At 39.2% G+C, this 17877-nt stretch overlaps 1 protein-coding gene across 2 annotated transcripts in view; it reads right to left on the minus strand.

Moving 5' to 3' along the window:
- gucy1b1 (guanylate cyclase 1 soluble subunit beta 1) overlaps nucleotides 1–16370 on the minus strand; it is a 38001-nt gene extending 21631 nt beyond the window's left edge. For both annotated transcript variants that reach the window (XM_004911157.3, XM_002933474.4), the window contains exons 1-2: nucleotides 16262–16370; nucleotides 6441–6514 (exon numbers count right to left, since the gene is read on the minus strand). In XM_004911157.3, the coding sequence (XP_004911214.1) occupies nucleotides 6441–6514; nucleotides 16262–16264 (77 nt within the window). In that variant the 5' untranslated portion in view covers nucleotides 16265–16370. The remainder of the gene's footprint in view (nucleotides 1–6440; nucleotides 6515–16261) is intronic.
- Between the last annotated feature and the right edge of the window lie 1507 nt (nucleotides 16371–17877).

The following is a 17877-nucleotide window of genomic DNA, read 5'->3' on the forward strand; positions in this document are numbered from 1 at the left end:
GTATTTATTAAGAGCAAGAAACCCGAAAACTTGAATGTAAAAATTTGCCATCTAAAAGCTTGCGAGTTTCTATCCTTCAATCCTTTCATACGTTATGTCTGAGCTACTAACTTCCTTTATAAGCACATTCTGTCAAACAAGTAACACAACCTTCTGAACCCCACTGTTTACAGCATGCTAAGTAACGGAAGAGGAAACTCAAATTTCAGAGGTTTTAAAATGTATAATTTTATGAAAAATGGTTGCAAGACAGAACAGATATATTGTGCATAAAGCTTAAATACACTGGAGGGGCCATGTATGCAGATTATGGAGTACTAGAGCACTAAGAGCTATAAGCACCAAACAACTGTGTCTTGCTGTGCTCTGTACCTCTCGTCTAAGGGGTATATTTATCATGCTGTGTAAAAGGTTGAGTAAAACATTACCGGTGATGTTGCTCATAGCAGCCAATCAGCTTGAAATCTTGAAATCTAATTGCTGATTTGTTGCCCTGCCCAACATCACCGGTAATGCTTCACTCCACATTTTAAAAAGCATGATAAATATACCCCTAAATGATGAGCAAGATAGAGGAGTATGTGCCTCCACCAGCCTGCCCATCGTGAATACAGTGCTGCCACATGCAGGCCACTATTCTATAAAACAGCAAGCAAAGCTCATTGTGCTCCAGAACCTGCACCCACAACTAAACTCTGGCATTGTGTGAATTGTGAAAAAACATGGTTGTGTGCATCTTTTTTTTTTTTGCATTTTGCAACCTGCCTCACCCAGTGCAATGCTGAATGCTACAATATGTACAGCTTAGTAGGGTGCATTTAGCAGGTGGAACGTATGGACGCCTCTGTGACTGCCATGCCTTAGTGCACCATAAGACAACATTTCAAGGTAGTTGATAAAGTAAGCCTTGATATGAGCTCTAACTAGTGTGTTGGTGGCTGTAGGATAAATAACCCTGGACAAATCAGTGAGCCACCAACGCTAGTACAGTTTTACCGGGTTATTACAAGCATGTCAGTAACTGCATATTCCTCATGGAACAATTCTGGAGTTTCCATAAACAACAGAGAATGAAAAAACTTGCTGGGAACTGAGCTTATGATGGATATTGTATGATTCATCTAATGACTTTACTGTCCTCTTTTATCATGGTGCAGCCACTTCCTGTGCAGTTTATTTAGTCCTGTCAATGTTTCTTGTTATGAAGAATTTTGAAAAAAAAAGAAAAGAAAACAATAACTACAAAAACAAAGGTAATCCATATAACTAAGGATGGTGGGGACTGTAGAGCTGTAAGTTCCCTTATTAGCTGACAAGTATTTTGTATCATTTGTCAAAGTCAGTGTACTCTAATCCACTGTGTGTGTCTCAATGGGCATGGCAAGTCTGGTTTGTTGAAAATGCAGGCAAATATACATTCCTGAAAAATATATTAATGCCCAGGATGGCTGCAATTAAGGATTTTATACTGCTTTAGGGATAATCCTTTCAAAGCATGCATTTCTGTAGATAATAGAATTCCCCACAACCTGGCATCCAGAATTATCTGAACAGAGAGTCACAGGCCTACAATTCTGATTGATTGCAAGCTGCTCAGTGAGAAATGTCTTTAGTCAAATAAGAGTTGCTGTTCCTATAAAAGACAGAGCTCCAGGTACAAAAATATAATGGGCCTGATTCACTAAAGGGCGATAAAAAATTATCGCACGCTTTTTTGCGTTAAAAAACGCAAAATAATTTGCGCGCGTGCGAAAAATCGCCATTTTCGCATGGGTTATTTCTCGCACTAGTTTTACCGCATGCGTTAATTTCTGCGCTGAAAAGAATACGATCGCATGATTCACTATAACTTTTGCGCGCTAAATATCGCATTCGGCTATGCGAAAATTAACACCTACTACAGGCAGGCGAAAAATTATACAAAAGTACAGTAAATGATTTTTTGCAATAAAATATGGACTTTGCAGTGTTATTTATTCAAGTATGTGTTTCCCCTAGAGTGACGCAGCCGCCAGTTTGCAGCGAAATGTTCATTTTTAATACAGTAATTTTCTGCAAGTATTGGCGTGTATGGCTAACATGGCAAAACGCATGAAAAAATTCGCCACGCAAAAATTCACCGCACATACAAAAATTGATACAAGCGTCAAAAAATAATAGTTACAGCAACAATTTTTTTGCCCGCACAACATTTTTGCCGTTTAGTAGATCTTTCGAAAGATTTGCTAATTTTTCACTAAAGATAACCAGAACACATTTGCTCATCACTAGTGGCTACTATTTATAAGCATCTACTATTTATATGATACCATTTATATGCTACCATTTATATGTGGCTAATATTTATATACACCATTTATATGCGGCGACAATTTTTATACACTATTTCTAAGCTACCATTCATATGCGGCGACTATTCGCGGGCGTAATTTAGCGCATGTACCAGCAAATACCGCATTGAAATAGTCTTCGCGAGTGAAATAACGCATGCAATATCGCTCGTAAAAAAGCGCGAGTATGCTTATAGTGAATCGTGCGAAAATTCGTCAAAATTAAGACGCGGTAAAAATTTTAGCGCACAATAAAAATAGCGCACGTTTTATCGCCCTTTAGTGAATCAGGCCCAATATGTTATAAAAATATTAACAATAAGGCACAGTTTTCAAGAGTCAGAATGTGAATGACTGAACTGACATAAATTGAATATTTAATCGCTTACCTCGTACCCCGGACTGGTGCCCCTGTACAGAGAAAACAGCACCAGCCCGGGGTACATGGAGCGCAGCGCTTCCTCCTTCCAGCTTCCTTACTGAAAATGCCAGCGGTTGGCGCATGCGCAGTAGAGTTAAAAGCCGACTTTTCTGTTAAAAGTTCGGCTTTTCACTCTACTGCGCATGCGCGCACAGGGAACCCGGAAGGAGGAAGGGATCGCTGCTACCCGGGCTGATGCGGTTTTCTCCAGGGCTGTGGAGTCGGTAGATAAATTCTCCGACTCCTCAGTTTCTGATACTTCCGACTCCACAACTCCGATTCCTCTGTTTTTAATATGCTAATGTATTTTATACATCCAGGAAGGGGCAGGGGGGAAGGGGCACTTAAAACACAACTGAACTGATAAACTGATAGACAATTGTATCTATACTCCTACGCCTACTGATTTCCCTAGAATCCCATAGTCATGTTTAAAGTTTAAGCTAACATTACAGCTGAATTACAGCAGTTTTTCAAATGTTTTAAAGCTTCAGTCTTAAACTATTGATTATCCATTCCCTTCACGTATACAAGTATTTCTAGTCCTGCAAATTTGTTTTACTTAATTAGTTATCAGTGAGAGTTAGGCTAAGTTCCCAGTGGGCATTGTGTTCCCAGTAACAGAGGAACATGACGCAGTGGAGCTGCCACACCGTAACGTCCCATTTAGTGAAGCATACAGTCAATGAAAAGCATGCTTCATGGTCACTCAACGTGATTGTTTATGCACTGCGTGCATTGGGTTTTATTCTTATAGCAGAGAAGAAATTAATTATGGCTGTTTGTGAATTGGGACATTTAAACTTGCTTTATTTTTTTTTTATTCCCATTTAAATTTAGTAGGAGTCGGAGTCGGTTCATTTTTTGCCGACTCCGACTCTGACTCCAGGTACCCAAAATTGCCTCCGACTCCTCGACTCCGACTCCACAGCCCTGGTTTTCTCTGTACAGGGGCACCAGCCCAGGGTACGGAGTAAGCGATTAAATTCACTTGGGGGTGCCTAACATTTTGGCACCCCCAAGTGACTTTACCTTTCTTTCTCCTTTAATGATGCAGTTCTCACTCCAATTGCCGGCATACCAGCGCTGTGATGAATTTGTTTGGCCCAAGGGCCAATTAATTGCGTCAGCCCAATGTCACCCACCTTATTATGTTGGTATATCAAGGGAAAAACTTATCGTTTGGAAAGGTCTTTAAGGGGCTGATTTACTAAAATGTGTTTTTTCTGGCCTTCAAAGTCGTATAAACTCGACATGGTATAAATTTGAATTAAACTTAATCATAGTTGTATTTATAAAATATCACGATAATGCTGTTATCAGGCTTATGAAAATTTCAAGTTTACGATTTAGAAATCACCAATTTTTTGAGCCAGTATCATTAAAATTTGAAAATGTTTTATATTGTCTAGAAAAATTTAAGTTTAAGTGGACATTTGTTTCCATGAATCCTCATTATTTTTCCCAAACAGGAATTGCTCCAGTAGCCATTTTAGGAGCATTGGAACTAATTCTTGGAAAACAACGTGTTTAAAATTCACTTGAAACTGGGTGAAATAGAAAACAATGATGAGATTAACTTCACCTTGAAACAGGGTAAAAAAGCAATGATGGGACTAATTTCCCTTGAAACTGGGTTAAATAGAAAACAATGAGGTGATTAACTTTTTGATTAACCTTTTGAAAATGTGTCAAGGACAGGCTGTCACTGACTATTCTATTCCTCTAGTATTCTAAGCCTCCATAGGATTTAATGGTATTTGACAGATCAAACCTGCCTAATTTTTTTTTTTGCAAAAATAACTAAATGTTAATAATTCACGAATTATGGGAATTTATTTCAGAGAACATGAAATATCAGAAACATTGTGTAGTGGCAAAAACCCATTCTTAAACTCCGAAAAAAAACAATAAAGTTTAGTAAATGTGCCCCAAAGTTTAAGGCAACCTTGTCTGTTGAAACAAAGATTTTGGTTTTCTGTTATTGTCTTCATTTCATTGTTTAATGTTCTTTCTTTACTTTCCAGGACTTTTAAGGAAACAAACCTGATTAGATTAACTTTGATTAAAAAAATGTGTACAAAGAATGTTACAGTTGAGCTGAATAGACCTTTTTATCCCCCAGCAAATAAAAGAAATGCTATAACAGGTTAGATTATAATTTTACTACATGCCTCACAGTAATTAGAAATAGGACATCCTATCTCATATGAGCACGTGCAGAACAATGCTAGCTAGAACTGAACCAGAAGCAACAATCACTACCGTAATTTAGTATTCACCATAACCCTTAGATGTGTTTCCCTATGTGATATATAACTTATTATCAGCAAAATGTATTCTTGCAAGATAAATATGCTTTTTAATTTAAGTATATTTTCAACTAGCAGGGTTCAGCCACAGGTCTTAGCATGTGAAGAATTACCCAGGTTAGGGAGGATTCGTTTGACTTCTCTAACTCCCATGGAATGAATGCCTCCCAGCATTCCATAGCAATGATGTGTAAGGAACGTATGTTTGGGACTTCAACTCTTGAATCTTAGTGGGATATTGGAACAAGGGATTAATAATTGTTACCTTTCCAAATTAAGTCCTGCATTAGATGCTATATAACATTGCAAATATTAACTGACTATTTGCTCATTATTTATATTTGTTAATAGTAGATTGCCATGTTTATTTAATACATTATTTGTCATATTTTAATATGTTAAACTATGATCTTGTTTGTTATCCAGGTCCACCTTCACAGGGAAGCTGAAAACTCACTTTTAAATGACATGAAGCAGATCATGTTCAATATGAGCTCTTAATGAATTATGTTTTATTTTAAGCAAAGACGAGTGTCATCCCCTTGGAGACGGTTGTGAGAGACTGCCAGTCTCAATGACCTTTCCTACAGAGTAGAGGTCTTCATACTCTGACTCTGACTCTCTAAAATAATCCCTAGCTAAGCTTGTAAAGTTACACATATACATTTATGGTAACAGTCACCCTATAGAACCTCTGGCAATATACTAAAATGTAAACTTCACAAAATGTTATTCTAAGTTGCCCTCAAGCTGGATCTTCCTATTTACTGCTTTGTACTCTCTCAATGTACAATGTCCTTTACAAAGGTGCCAGATGCAAGCGATGAACCACTAAGGGGTCAGGGTATCAGTTCTACCCTGCAGCACTGCAGTTTGGTGTTCAATCCCAGCCAGGTCACTATCTGGAAGGAGTTTGTATGTTTTCCCTGTGTCTGTGTGGGTTTCTACTGGGTACTCCTATTTCCTCCCACACTCCAAAAACATACAGGCAGGTTAAGTGGCTTCTGACTAAATTGAGCACAGAGTGTGAATGGGACATTATATAGTAAGCTACTCTGGGCCAGTAAATGATGTATAATCTTTGTAAAGCACTGGGGAAATGTGTTGGTGCTGTATAAATAACAGGAACCAAATAAAATAGGGCACAGAATGGGAAATACCTACATGCAGTGCTGTATTCATGGGAGGAACCCATTGTACAGGACAGGGTGCAAACTAAAAAAACCCATGGTGGCTTGACCTTTTTTGTTTTTATTTGCAACTCCAATTTGTAAATGAGGCCCACTGTATTCTAGCCATAGTTTCTCAAAATTTAAAAAATCCATTGAAGCTGATTATATTTCCACAATGGGCAACATGGCACAACCGGTGACTTACTTTATGTCTTCCCACACTTCTGGACCATAGTTTCGTATTACAAGCAGCTCCAAGGCGTGGTTCACAAATCCATACTACCAAAAAAGAAGAAAAAGAGATCAATTCTTTAGTCAAAAGTGGGAGTGGATAAAGCAAAAAAACACTTACATCTAAATCATTCTGTCATTACTATATTTATATATTGCTATGGTCCCTAAAGTGATACTTGCACGTTTCTATCTGATATATGAAGCAGAGTAATAATTACAGTAGTTGAAACCAAGCAATTGGCGATCTATCACATTCAGTCCTTGAAATAATTTGTACTTATTTTTTGATGAAAAAAAATCTAAATCTGACTTCAGATTGCAAAAGACAAGGGAATCCTTCCTGACTGCAATATGTAACCAGTCTGTGGCTTACTACTAAACCATGCATATTAATATCTGGGTCATAGTATTTTCTCTACCACTAAAGCTGTGTCTTGTATCTTCTAGTATAACCACCTTTTGGGCAATTAGTTGTATAATATACACTTGGAATGGGCGTACGTTATAAGAGGTTCAGCCTCTTTTTCCTGCCAGAAGATGCACTATGGTCATGTTTAAAATTGTTTTTTTTTTCCTCTCCCTCCATTGCAGATGAGGCACTAATCACACTGTGCAATTTTGCAAGATTTATTCAAATCAGAGATTAAAAACTGTGCCATCCTCAACCTGTTGAAATGCCACATATTTAAATGGAAAGTTAATCTTCACAGCACTAGCAAGTTAATTGCTTTTTTACCACAGTTTTGCAGCACTTTATTGGTTTGAAAATGAATAAAAACAAAAATGTAAATAATTAAAAAAAATTAAAAAAAACCAAAAGAAAATGAAGATTTGTGGTTATACTGCACTTGTGACATTTTTCAATAAGTTAGTAAATCAGTCCCTCAGTCTCACTAAGCATGTGGCACCTTAAACTTATACTTAGCAAGCTTCACTAGTTTACTTCCAGTGTACCTGTTTGGGGTAACTGCTGCCCACGCAGGCCTATTTTGAAGAGGTCCAGGAGTATATATAAAAATTACAGGATGCCATTAAGAGATCATGGTGGGCTAAGATTCACATTAAAGATATGCATAAACTTAGTTTACATATTTGAATGCATGGAAAGGCTGCTGTCACTGCATAGCAATGAAAATGTTGTTTATATTCCTAAATGTTGATATGAATTTGTCATGTGCAAAAAATAAGTATTACTGACGCAGGATTACTGCGCAGTCTGTAGCTTTCTTTTGTAACTGGTTTACAGAGCACTGCCCTGAGTATGTAACATATAATCACGCAAGTTTAAACCAGTGACACCGGACTATATACCACATCATTAATCATTTTAATGTTTGCCTCCTAATGTAATTCTTAGGCATAAGGTGCCTAGTAAGGAGGCTGTTTTTAGAACACATCACAAGTGCCAAACGTGGCAGATGGTTTTGCTCCATCATTAAGTGATCTCTGTAATTCCCTGACTATAAACAGAACTGGCCTGCGTTACTATTGGGATCTTCACTGTATGGCTTTAGAGCTGCTAAAATGACGATGTTTCCCACAATCTCTTCATAATGAGAAGCTCTGAGCCATAGCTAAACATAAGTCTGTTGTGTAATATACTGCACTCCGGCTAAAACAAAGAGTTTGCCATATTCCAACATTATTGGCAGAGGTTTGTCTAAGAGGGCCATTGGAGGTATGTAAGCCCAGTGGTGTAACTATAGAGGAAGCAGACCCCATGGTCATGTGGAATGGCAGGGCCAGAGTTTGCCTTTTATACAACAGTTTTAAATGAGTGGTCACAAAGAATAATTAAGTTATTGAGATAGTGAGTGTTAGTGTAATAAGAAAGTTGAACTATAAGCTCCCCTTGGGTAGGTACTTATGTTTATGATGTATAAAGTGCTGTGAAATAAGTTGGTGATAGATAAGGATGATGAGAAATCTTGACAAACCCAGTGCAAATCAGGGCTGTCTGTGCTGTGTTTAGAGCCATGTCTTACAGATTACAGAATGTAACACATACAGAATGTAACAATTGATGAAAAAAAATCCAAGAAAGCTCACCAGGTTTTACAGTAGGTGGCGAGTTTTTCATTTTTTGAAAAAAAACATGCTTGTGGAATAAATATCCTGCATGAGATTGAAAAAAATGCTTTTGATGCAAGAAATGCACAATAGTTAACAGGAGGGTTCTTACATCAATTCACCCAGACCTGACCTGATAATAAATCTGTGTCCCCCCTGTGTTGCTAGGGTTGCCACCTATACTGAAAAGTAAAAAACACAGACCTTCCTATCTTTTTAATGTTCTTCCCTCTCAGGTAGCAACCCGATTTACATTTTCCTAGAAGCTTTTTAGGTTATTGGCAAAATTCCTATTCGTTATGGATTCATCACTGCAGTAATACATACCAATTACTGTCATTAATTCCATAATAGTCATAAGTAGATTAACCCATAAATCAGAGAAATATTTGCACAGGTACGGGATCCAGAAAGTTCCGAATTACAGGAAAGGCCATCTCCCATAGACTCCATTATAAGCAAATAATTCTAATTTTTTAAAATGATTTCCTTTTTCTCTGTAACAATAAAAGAGTACCTAACTAAGATATAATTAATCCTTATTGGAGACAAAATTATCCTACTGGGTTTATTTAATATTAAAATGTTTTTTTAGTAGACTTAAGTTATGGAGATCCAAATTACGGAAAGATCCCTTATATGGAAAACCCCAGGTCCCGAGCATTCTGGATAACAGGTCACATACCTGTAATAAAAAATTGCTCAATTTTGCCCATTATGCTGGCGTATGAAAGAGTTCAGTACAACAGAATACTCCTTCCCACAGAAGCTTAGGAAACCTCACAGGAGCAAGAATTCTAAAATTAGGTGATCTCAATGGAAAGAGCCAGCTTTACCACCTACATATTTGTCATAGGATGCCTTAATTCAGTGCTGTCCAACTGGCGGGCCGCGGGCCGCAGACCCCCCTCTGTGTGGCCCCCCACCTGTCTGGCTGCTTTGATGGCTTACATTTGAGTAAGTTTTAAATGGTATCAGTACTGAGATTAACTGGCCCCCTGCATGGTTCTCACCTCAGATTCAGGCTGTAATCCCCCTGTATTGTTTAAAAATGTAATCCCCTGTGTTTTTCACACCTTTTAATACCTGCATTGTTCACCCCCTGCAGTGTTCACACCTCAGGCCCAGACTGTAATCACCCCTATTGTTCACTTCTTCACACCTCAGACATAGGTACTGTAGGCAGAATATGGCACATACAGCCAGCATAGGGCAGGTAGAGTATGGCACACACAGGCAGCATAGGTCAGGGAGGGTATGGCACACACAGGAAGGGTAGGGAAGGCAGAGTATGACACACACAGGCAGGGTAGGGAAGGCAGAGTATGACACACACAGTCAGGGTAGGGCAGGCAGAGTATGGCACACACAGGCAGGGTAGGGCAGGCAGAGTATGGCACACACAGACAGCATAGGACAGGCAGAGTGCTGCCTGTGTGTGCCATACTCTGCTTGCCCTATGCTGCTTGTGGGAGGTGAACCTGGCAGGGGTTTGTTGTGGGAGTTTGTTAGCAGTTGGAAATAGCCATTAAATGGTCCCTACGGTGTGTAATTATGTACTGGGGGTTGCTCTGCTATCCACAGGGTAGGAGGAGGCATATGGAATTTAAGGGTATATCTTAATATGACATAATTCTTTCACATATGAATGATGGTTGATATCCCCACAGTAAGGACCAAGCATTTGGGATTTTGCTGTGCTACCACCATTGTGATAAAATAGGTGTGGTTTGAAGTGGGTGTGGGTTCAAAAAGGGGAGTGGTCAAAACTGGCTTCCATTAGCGGCCCTCCACCATGTATGCAAGAGAAATTCCGGCCCTCGGCACCGTACAAGTTGGACAGCACTGCCTTAATTGATAGTTAGTTAGTTAATTAATAGCTAATTAGTTTCTGGTATACTGAGCCTGGACAAGGCACCTGAGGAAGAATGCAGAGGTCTGCACCAATCTTCTGTTACCCTTAATTATCTTTTATTTATCTGTATTGGTTGCTAGGATTCAAAATAAAAGATGTTCCCTTATCTGGACACACTTCCATGAGGTTATTTATTTTGTTGCTAATGTGTAACTAAGCAACATCTATGTTTTCCATCATACTCATACTGCTTTTGAGGGCCTATATATATATATACATATGGAGCATGGAGGACCACTAACCAAACAAAAACACAGCATGCCTGGGTGCAGGTAAAATGTGTACAGAGCAACAAAAAAGTACCGCACTCAACAGGCTCAGTTTAAGTAACTGATTTTAATAAATAAACATAAGAAATTCCAACGTTTTGATCACATCATTGTGATCTTCCTCAGGGAAATCAGTTACCAACTGAGACTGTTGAGTGTGGTACTTTTTTTTTTTGCTCTGACACATATACCTGCATCTATATATATATATATATATATATATATATATATATATATATATATATATATATATATATATATATACAGTAGTAGGGGTACATTACCCTTTATACTTTATAATTGTTAATTTAAGCCATAATATTATCTCCAGGAACCAGATCCCCTCAAGATGAGTTAACCACTGCGCACCATCCCCACATCAGCAACTTTGTGGCCAGGTAGAACTTTATTCTTGAACCCAACTTCTAGCATGTTCACCCATATGCATATTGTGCAGTCCCCTGGCTAGATATTCAACTAGCTCCCCCAGTATCACCTTCACTCCAATGCACAACTCCCAGCACCCACCCTCTCTGCATAAGCACAATCTCATTGTCTGCCTGTCCCCCCTCCACCAGCGAAGATGTGTCACTAATGCACAAGTCCCTTCATCAGCAACTTCATCATCATCATCATTTAATTATATATTGCCAGCAAAATTAGAGCAAAAAATTAAAAACAATAAACATTTTATACTTATAAGAAGCCCCTTAGGGTAAAGCCCACAAGACAGACTGTGAGCCTGCTTATAAGCACAGACTGTGAATCTGCCCATTCACTTGAAAAATATTCTATACATGCCTGCACCCAGAAGCACTGAATCCGCCCAGATGCAGCCATACATAGCCAATATCCACCAACTAACACAGGACTTGCCGCATGCTGGCGGATATCGGCTGCGTGTGCCTACGCTTATACGTAGGCTGACAATGTACCCTGTGGGGCTTTACACTTAGCACTCATTTACTAGCATTTGCGCCCTCCGGGGCTGTAGCTCTCTAATAAGAAAGTTATTTCACTAGCTAAATTGAAGGGGCAGACTTATCAAAAATATTAGAGCTCACTACAGAAAAATGAACCAATCTCTATTTATTTCTATGGGATTTTAGAAAATCCCATAGGAATGATTAGAGAGTGGGTGAATATTTCTGTGGTAAGCGCTAATCTTGGGGCAGATTTATAAAAATGTGAGATTAGAACTCATCACAGAAAATTTCACCCACTTTTTAGAAGCATATTTATAAATGGCTGAAGGTGAAAGCTCACCATTTGATAAATATGCTTATAAAAATCACACAGGAATGCATATATAAATGGGTGACTTTTCTGTGGTGAGCTCTAATCTCACATTTTGATAAATCTGCCCAGAAGTAGATATTTAGGCTTGTAGCATACTTTGCACGTTGTATTACATATTCCCCATTAATGCATTCTACAGCCCAATATGCTGCACAGCTGGTGTAATGGGCTTTCTCCCTTCCAGTCATCAGTAAGAAGATGCTGGGTAATGGAGATCATCCCTATATTCTGAAAAGACAGAACAAAGTGTCATTTATAAAAGATAAAAAGATAATGGCTCAGCACGATACACAGCTAAAGGGAAGGGCACCATTACATACACTTCAGGCACTACATTTCCAGTAGAATAACAGCAGTCAAAATCCATATGTGCCATGATTAAGAAATAGCACAACATTTAAATTAATCCTGTTTATCACACAGTTAGAGGCAGATTTTTTTTTTGGGTTTGTGTAAATCAGAGCTACTCAGTCCTCTACAATCTTGCCTTTTTTGCCATTACAATGCACTCATTTGAATGTTTTCACTGACCTTACCCCCATTCCATTATAAACAGGACAATTTGTTTAGCGATCCCTATCTACCTTTGAACAAACAAACCCCTCCCTTCATTAAGTAAGAACCTTTGAGCAGCTCATTATCAGGGGCTTTTAAATGGGCTGGTAATTCATTTTATCAGCTCCTCTGAAGTTCCTTGGAATCAGGATGTGACACAAAGGGGCACATTTACTAATCCACGAACGTCCGAAAAGCGTCCAAATGCGTTTTTTTCGTAATGATCGGTATTTTTGTGTCGCCGTCGCGACTTTTTCGCGAATTGTCGCAACTTTTTCGTCGCCGTCGCGAAAAAATCGGATTGGTTTTTCCGCTGTTTACAATTGCTCAATACGAAAAAATTCCAGCGGAGATGAAAAAGTTGCGCAAAATACAATAAAGTTGTGACGGCGACAGGAAAAATCGCGCAAAATACGAAAAAAAAACGCAGATGAAAAGTCGCAAAATTTTCGTTTCCAATCTGATTTTTTCCCATTCGGGATTCAGATTCGTGGATTAGTAAATGTGCCCCAAAGTGTGAGAGGTAACAGAAACAATAGCTATTTCTTAAAGGGGTGGTTCAACTTTAGTTTAACTTTAAGTATGCCAATTCTAAGCAACTTTTCAATTGATCTTTATTATTAAATTAAATTATTTGTCTTCGTCTTCAAACTCGTTGTAGCCTTAAAATGGGGGCCATTGACCCCAGCCACCAAAAAAGTATTGCTCTGCAAGGCTACCATTTTATTGTTATTTATTATAACTTATTTTTCCATTCAGTTCCTCTCCTATTCATATATCAGTCTCTCATTCAAAGCACTCCCTGGTTGCTGAGGTAATTTGGACACTAGCAACCAGATAACTGTTGAAACTCTGAACTGGAAAGTTGCTAAACAAAAAATGAAATAATTAAAAAACTACAAATAATAACAAAATGAAGAACAATTGCACAATGTCTCAGAATATTACTCTCTACATCATACTAAAAGTTAACTCAAAGGTGAACAACCCCTTTAATTGAAACAATAGGCAAAAAGTATGTACAAACCCTAATCATTGAGCTCATGTTGAAAAGCCATATTTATATAGGCACCAGGTCAGGTAGAAAGTAAATTTATTGAAGGACGGTTCAGGTAAAGGGTCTGAGTAGGGTACATAGTGGGTGACAGGTGCAGGTTGGGTTGCAGGTCAGTGTCGAGCATAAGTCTGCCAAAGCGGACCCAGACAGGACTCTAGCTTAGAGCACTTGGACTAAAGGTTGAGAGTGTATTGTAACTCTTTATAAAACAAAACATTATTTACATATAGTACTATATTAATTATAATAATAATAATAAAAGATATGCAGTATAATATCTACATTATTTGGCTGATTAGATAAAAATATGATGCTGGTTTAACAGTAAAATGAACTTGGCGATTGACTGGGACTTTAATAAATATCCAATCTCTCCCTAAGTCGTCTGGGTAGAATGTATGTGTGTGTGTGTGTGTGTGTGTGTGGTGGGGGGGGGGGATGGGGGGGAATACAAATGCTCTGGGTTTTTTTAAGCTGGAATGTTGGCATGATATAGCTTTTCCGCTTACAGAACATTACTAGTAACTTAATAAAGGGTAAAATAACATAATTATAAAACAACATATGTAGCAGAACTTAAGGATGCCTTCATTTCTGGGCTGGTATTTTGTTTTAAAAACATCTTGTATGTAGAACAAACCATAGTTGGCGGTGCTGTTCTGTTGCAGCCTCTGGGAAACCTCTACTTCTGGCAACATATAAGAAGTGGTAGTGCACATGCCAGATAAAATATAGCGAACGGAAATGGGAAATAATTACAGAACTTCTGACAAACAACAACAATTATTTTCCTTTACAATCCTCATAATTCCCACCTTAGATTCAGCGAGTGTGCTGAGGTACAGGTATAGGACCTGTTATCCAGAATACTCAGGACCAAGGGTATTCTGGATAAGGGGTCTTTCCATAATTTGGATCTCCATACCTTAAAGGAAAGACTAATAAAGAGTTAATCTCAAGCTGCAGGCATACTTTCAGTTCTCTCAATAGTGCCCTTTTGTCTCCCCATATTTCTCCCATTCAGATGATCAGAAGCCTCATAGGAAAAAAAAACGCTGAGCTGTGTAAGAAAGTTCCCATAATGCCTCGCTCCTGCACCAAGACCAAGACCCGTGTACATGCTCATTGTGTAAGACTATGAGGAAGCTTCCTGCTGATTGGCTCAGGTCCACATTCCTAAGGGGGGGGGGGTGAGTTCTTTGCATTTTAAGGGAGGTGGGAGCAGGAGAAAGGAGAGAGCTGCGTGTCTCTGGCACAGGAAAACAAAGAGACAACAACAAGTCCTGTTTCTTTTAACAGAGAACTCAGTGCAGTGTTTCTGTGAGTGCTTATGGCTGTATTTACATAGACCTTTCTGATAAAGCTTACTTAGTTTTTACCTTTCCTTCTCCTTTAAGTCTACTAAAAAAATAATAAAATATTAATTAAAACCAATACGATTGTTTTGCATCCAATAAGGATTATTTATCTTTATATTATCTTAGTTAGGATCAAGTTCAAGGTACTGTTTTATTACTACAGAGAAAAAGGAAATCTGTTTTAAAATTCGATTTGATTAAAATGGAGTCTATGGGAGACAGGCTTTCCGTAATTTGGAGCTTTCTGGATAATTGGTTTCCGGATAAGGGATCCCATACCTGTACTAATTCTTCCATGTTGTATCTCTTAAATGCAAATGGAAAAAAGATTACAGCTACAAATGCTAATTGTTCTGCACGGTGTATGATGCAAGAATATTTAGAATTTATTATCACAATCATACAAGCAATGTATAAAGAGGGGGCGCAATTGACAAACAGGGGGGCACAGGCAATGCAGCAACCCGGGCCTACTGTTTAGTAAAAGCGTGTAAACTGGGGTGTCCAAACTGCAGCTTTCCAGCTGTTACGTTAATACGTATCAGCCCTGAGAGTATTTCTTGGTCGTCAGTTGTTTACAATAACAAATCCTTTTAAATAGTAATATTTTACTTTTACTGTGGATATTTTAAGCCTTAGACTTGGAGTCCTGAAAAAATGTTTTTTCAGTCCTGCTCTAAAAAAATCACTAAATTTATAAAAACAATAATAATATGAATAATTCTAAAGTAACGTTTATACAAGCAGTAAGATACTGAGTATGGCGGCAGGAGGTTCATTCTAACAGCTATTTCTTCCTTGCAATCTATGGCCTCCATCTTCCTAGCAGGTCTCATACACAGACACCCAGCCTGTCCATATTCTCCCAGCTCATTCAGCCGCCTGCTATTATATTGTAGAAAGAATTTGCTTTCTCCCCTAAATATTTGTAACTGATTCATCGCCTGATCTTAAACGCAGAAATGCCTGCAATCCTTTACACTAGGGTATTTCCTAGACTTTAATTGGTTAAGCACAAAGGCAAATACAAGCAAAAGAAAATATAACCTATAAATACTGTGGAGAAACAAATATATACCATACCTATATATTCATACAGTAAATCCATTTAGACAAGCAGCTCCCTTCCATGTGATGCACAGGATCTGCTGTTCCACATCCCCTCACATCAGCACTAACAATCTCTGCTGATTTTTTAATATGCTCAAAATCCAGGATTTTACATTGTTTGTTCTTTAATAAAATGAAATAAATATAGAAATGACTTACCATTCTAACTTTAGAGTATCCCTGTCACTTCCAAGAAGAAAATGGAACCTACGCAGTTGCTTAGCTACAGCTTCTGCAGCGTTAATGTAGACTTCTAAAGGCAGAAGCACAGCCGGAGACATTCAGCCCCGCCCACTGATAATAGACAGCAGCCAACAGCCAATCGCTGCTCGGGTGAATGAGGATTTGCAATGCCTCCTATCCGGAGTGTTTTGGACTTGTCTGTCGGGAGCTGAGGATGTTTGCAATGACAATGAGCCCGGCGGAGGGATCCTATGATGATGCTCTCGCCTGGTTTTGTTGCTTCAGCAATGGCAAAGTCATTTTCAGCAGCTGTAATGTACAGCATGAGCTAAAAATGGCTCTGCCATTTGAAAATGAACCCTCCATATCAGTTTAATCACAGTAAAAAAAAATAATACAATGAAACCTGATTTGAAGTTTTTTCACATTTTACACCGTTTCTTATGGTCATAACAATGCGCTGATTTTACAATTTCCTAGGTTTTTACACCATTTTTACTGGTCACTGAAAAAGAAAATATGTAATAAAATATACATCTGTGAAGTGCTGTAGCCAAAGGGAAAAACAAGTATATTTGTTAATAATACACAAAAGCCATGACTATACTGTAAATAATATCTTTATAAATGGTTATAATCAGTGCTTAATTATATCATTTCTTTCACATGCCTTAATTAAATGTGTAATATTAAAAAAAAACCTTGTAAAATATTAGGATATTCGATGTCACCTTAAAGGTTCATGGCATGTCTTTGGTCTGCTGTTTTTATATGGTTATGGAACTCCTCTGTGTAATACCCTTATATTTTCCCTTATTTTTTTCAGTGCAATGAGCATACCCCCCAACTTGTCCCGCTTTAAGCGGGACAGTTCCGCTTTCTATAGCTCGTCCCGCTGTCCCGGATAGTTCCCTGAATGTCCCGCATTTTCGTAGAAGGATCCGTGACAGCGGGATGAGCGCTCCGACTCCTTGCGCTGCTTCTCTCCTGTGGCTCCTTCGCCGGCGGTCCCTGACCCTTTTATAAGCTTGCGCCCGTGCGTAATGACGTCACACGTACACACGGGGCGCAACCTTATAAAAGGGCCAGGGACCGCCGGCGAAGGAGCCACAGGAGAGAAGCAGCGGAAGGAGTCGGATCGCGTATGGGGGCCTCTGTGTATGGGGGGGCCTCTGTATTTGGGGGGCTCTGTGTATGGGGGGGCACTGTGTATGGGGGGCCTCTGTGTTTGGGGGGCTCTGTGTATGGGGGGGCACTGTGTATGGGGGGCCTCTGTGTTTGGGGGGCTCTGTGTATGGGGGGGCCTCTGTGTTTGGGGGGCTCTGTGTATGGGGGGCTCTGTGTTTGGGGGGCCTCTGTGTATGGGGGGCACTGTGTATGGGGGGCTCTGTGTATGGGGGGCTCTGTGTCTGGGGGGCCTCTGTGTTTGGGGGGCCTCTGTGTATGGGGGGCACTGTGTATGGGGGGCTCTGTGTATGGGGGGCTCTGTGTCTGGGGGGCCTCTGTGTTTGGGGGGCCTCTGTGTATGGGGGGCCTCTGTGTATGGGGGGCACTGTGTATGGGGGGCACTGTGTATGGGGAGCTCTGTGTAT

This window comes from Xenopus tropicalis, chromosome 1 (assembly GCF_000004195.4).
Source record: "Xenopus tropicalis strain Nigerian chromosome 1, UCB_Xtro_10.0, whole genome shotgun sequence".
NCBI classification, from domain to species: domain Eukaryota; kingdom Metazoa; phylum Chordata; class Amphibia; order Anura; family Pipidae; genus Xenopus; species Xenopus tropicalis.